At 46.1% G+C, this 4,467-nt stretch overlaps 1 protein-coding gene across 1 annotated transcript; it reads left to right on the top strand.

Moving 5' to 3' along the window:
• Positions 1 to 76: 76 nt before the first annotated feature.
• On the top strand, positions 77 to 1,244 carry LOC123176586 (uncharacterized; the record flags this gene model as incomplete). Its single annotated transcript, XM_044590715.1, has 2 exons — positions 77 to 162; positions 300 to 1,244. Coding segments are annotated over 2 exons (1,031 nt in total), but the record flags the coding sequence as incomplete, so codon positions are not given.
• Positions 1,245 to 4,467: the final 3,223 nt, after the last annotated feature.

Here is a 4,467-nt window from a genome sequence, read left to right as displayed (position 1 = left end):
CATGTATTGGTGCATATTGGTATTTCCAAATTTCTAAGCTCGGCTCTCTTGGCATATTTTGCTTTCGACAATGCAGACTATACTCCGAGAAATATGAGAGAACTTATTACGGAGGACAATAGTGAAAATGCAACTACATATAAGGATAGCAGCGATCTGCAGGTACGTTTCAAGTTGATGTTCCTTCAATCTGAAACCGAGCTTCATCTATATGATCATGAAATTATCAGAAATGATACCACCACCCCCACTACCATACATATCCTTCATTAATCTTTTTACTATATTTGAAATTTCAGAAAAACAAAGGTGACTGCTCAACTGATTGGCTTTCAACCATGCCCACGATCCCAACACACTATAACAATTCTTTGAATGACTATCCGAAATATCAAGATAGTGAGGGAACTTTCGAGTTCAATATAGGATCTGAGGGAGCTATAAATCTTAACCAAATAAGTCAGCCAAGTAATATTGCAAAACCGGTTGGTTATGGTTTTCATGGAAATGATGGCAGCACGACTAGTCTTTGTGGAGGTGCTCTTAGTGGACGAGCATCTAATACTAATAATGGTCACGGTTATACTAATGGTAATGGTGCTCATGTTGGAGTTCTAGCAAATGGAAGCATGGTTAGTGCATCACAACCGTCCAATCTTTCACAAACAGCACAACAGCCAATGCCCACTTTGAATTTATTTCCAAGTAATACAATGTTTGCCATGGATAATCCAAACCATTTAAGGCAACAGGAGCTTCTACCACAGTTATATCCACTCATCTATGACTCTAGCATTGGAGGGATAAGGATGTTGACTCCGCCTCTAGATGATGGTGAAGACCTCCTCAGAAGCTACCTTGGTGAGGACGAGGACATGCAAAACACCGCAACCACGGACATGGCCCATGGAATGCAGAATGCAGCAACCATGGACATTACACTGGGAATAACAAATTCTGCAACTGTGGAGATGACCCAAGAAATTTCAGGAGATGGTGCTGCTGGTCAGACCAATGCAATGCAGCTTCAAGGCCACGGCAGTGAGTTTTTCAACACGGATAGTACTACTGTTGAAACAGCCGGCATATCAGGTACAGGTGGACTAGGAACAGACGAGATGATGCATGGGGTAAATATGGATGAATTTAACAAATTTATGAATGAGAAGGTATGTACTATTCTCAGTATTAGCATGCCTGCATTTTTCTATTTCATTGTCCTTCTAAAATTTGCGAGAACTTAAATTTTTGTTGCGGTAGTACTAAAATAAATATGCGAGCACTATTATTTCGTTACGCCATTTGTGAACTAAATTTTGTAAAATAATGATACAAAAACTTTTAGCGTGTGGCTGCATACATTCTATCTTTTGTAGGTACTTTGCATTGAATAATATTTAGTTGCAGTTCATGGCTTTGCGAAGATCATCATTTCTGGTTAGTTTAGATATTACTTCACGGCTTACGGGGATATGAGTATTTAACGTATACTACAAAATTTTCACTGTGCTCACCGTCAGACATGTTTTCGTGCTCACAGTCAGACATGTTATAGGCAAAGCATCTTAGGATACCTTATCATATGGTTCGCATCACGATGTTCAAAAGAAGTAAAATATTATGCGACCGTATATTCACTATATTTTCTCCTCACTTGGGATTATGTATCTACTCATGGAACACATGTCCATGCTACAAGGAAGAAAACACTAGAGTAGAAATGTATCATGGTTCGATCTATGCTCTACCAATCAATAATCATTCTTTTGGAAAAACTGGCTGAAGCTACCTATTATATTACAGCCTTCCAGTATAAAATGCAGGAAAATATTTGATAATGGGGGAGAATAATTAAGGTTGTTGCCAAAGTTGAAAATTTATTCGCCTGGACTAATACTTTGGGTTACGTACTGTCATTACCTTTTCCTTGTGCCTGTCTTCTCTAACATTGCCTCATTCTCATAATGATGCTAGCATTAGTGTGCTACTGTAGAACACACCAGAATTATTCTTTCTCATAATGGCATGTGCACATATGGGATTTTACATAGGACCTTAGAATGGTCCTCGAGTGCCAACTCAGAATGTCCTTTATTGCACTTTGACAAGTTTTTGATAATAATTGTAGAGGAAGGCACACATAGAACCAAGAAGAAAAAAAAATATATCTCTATTTTGCTCCTGTATAAATGCTGAAGAAGCTTCAGTACTATAATCTGATTATTTTACCTTGCATGTGATTTTTTAGTGTGAACTGAGATAAACTGATAATAGTTGGACAAACCAAAATTTTGTATCCGTTATGCGATCCAACATTATTATTATTTATTTATTTACTTGTCATGTAGAGTATTAATTTATCCCACAGCTTTACTCCATCCAATTTTAGCAACCTCCACACTGGCGGGTATAGCCGACGGTGCTCGGCCATGTTACAGTGTCGGTCGCCTTGGATAATCCACTGCTCCATCACCGGAGATCTAAGGTGGCTTCCCCTGCTCGCCCCCATGGTAGGATATAGTGCACATGATTGTGTACACAAACCGTACGAGACATGTGATACCCACCTCATCCATGAAATGTCCCCCGACCATGGATTCTCTCCATCGTCTTCTACCTAAAATCTCCCGTCTACCTACTGTTGTAAACTTCTCCATCACATTTTTTTGCATGCATATAGAAATAGTATTGCCGAGATACACTGGCATGGCGAGTGGCCCTACAATATCGAGCCCCCAGACGACGAAGGACCAAGTCAGAGGGTTCGTTTTGAGAGTTGTGGCTGGCATCTGGGATTTCTATATAAACTGCTGCGAGCTAGATCATCGTCGCACTGTGTCCTCGGCGTCATGAGAACAGTGAGGCCAGGCATGGCCTCTCCCATTTTTTAAGATGAGTGACGCGGGCAACGCGGGTGTCGCGGAGGCCGCGGCCGCGCCCCCGCCGCTGTCGACGCAAGGGGTTCGAGCTGCGACGCCGGCGTACGCAGGGCAGGTGCGTCCGCGGCGGTGGTGGCCAATGTACTGTCTCTCTGGCGGCGATAGCCGAAGGGGAATCTCAATCTCCATCTGCCATCGAGGTGGATCACAGTGCGGGATTCGGAGGATGACATTCTTGCAGGCCGATACCTGCAGGAAGATGAGATCTTTTTGGTGGTGGGCATTTGGTGATTAACATCTATGATGTGGTCGTCGGGAGTTATTTACCCAAAACCACCACATTTGGGGTTAGGGTAACAAACTTGATACCACATTTGAGGCAGGGCACAAGAAACCACCATTTTTGTGCCTAACAAATAACACAGAGCACTGATAGTCGGATAACCTCGCGAAAATAGTCAAACTGACCGGTTGGGTCCACCTGTAAGGCTGACGTGGCATTGCCTATGTGGAAATTTTTCTGACTTGGACGAGGTTCCCACATGTCAATGACTGAAGTGTTTTTTTTCATCTTTTCTCTTTTATTTCTTTCTCCTTTTCTCTATCGGCATTTAACCGAACACGTTGTGAGCGCTGAACCACGGCCATCACCGGCGCCGCCACCATAGAGGACGTGCACAGCGGCAACTTCTACCCAGGTCGTCGAGCCGGGAGACCAGCTCCCATCTACGGGCCGCGTCGTGGAAGTAGTGACTATCGGAGGTGGACGAGGACATGGCCAACACGGGATCTCGCCAGAGCTCTGCTTGCGGCCCCACTCAGCGCGGACAGCAAGACGGAGGTGCCTCAAATCCTTACTTCACCGTCAATGGCGCCGCGGCAGGGAACGAAGGGAGGAGGCACGAAGGCATCGAGCGGGAGCACCATCGGCAGCAGGTCGTGCGGCCTGCTCCGCGCCCGCATCGTGCGCTCCATCCGCCGCGCGACCCCGCCTCGTTGCTCCCAGTCACGAGTGCCTCTAGCGTCTTCCTCCGCCGTCGCGGAGCTCCACGCCGCCAACACCATCCGCCGCCGCCTTCCAGCAATCGGAGCGCCGCCGCCATGCGCCTCCCCTCCTTTTTCTCTTCCAGCCAAGTAAGGCGGGCGACGCGGACGAGCACTTCTCCACCACTAGAGCGTGGTGGCCTCCTTTTTCTCTTACGGGCGCGTGGTGGCTTGCACAGCTCCTAGCCACCGCCGGCGAGCTCCTCTCCACCTTCCCTGCCGCTCCCATGCTCTGCGTGACCTGTTGAAGAGATGGGGAGGAAGAAGGCAATGTCTGGATGACATGTGGGACCCTCGTCCAAGTCAGCAAAATTTCCACGTAGGCATGCCACGTTAGCCTTACAGGTGGACCCAACCAGTCAGTTTGGCTGTTTTCGCGAGGTTATCCGACTATCAGTGCTCTGTGTTATTCGTTAGGCACAAAAATGGTGGTTTCTTGTGCCCTACCTCAAATGTGGTATCAAGTTTTTACCCTAGCCCCAAATGTGGTGGTTTTGGGTAAATAACTCGGTCGTCGGGGGTCAGATTGTCCAGAGGAGTAGCG

The sequence above is a fragment of the Triticum aestivum genome, unplaced genomic scaffold (genome assembly GCF_018294505.1).
Source record: "Triticum aestivum cultivar Chinese Spring unplaced genomic scaffold, IWGSC CS RefSeq v2.1 scaffold100767, whole genome shotgun sequence".
NCBI lineage: Eukaryota > Viridiplantae > Streptophyta > Magnoliopsida > Poales > Poaceae > Triticum > Triticum aestivum.
Note: the sequence above shows the minus strand (reverse complement) of the source record. Positions and strands in the feature narration are given on the sequence as shown.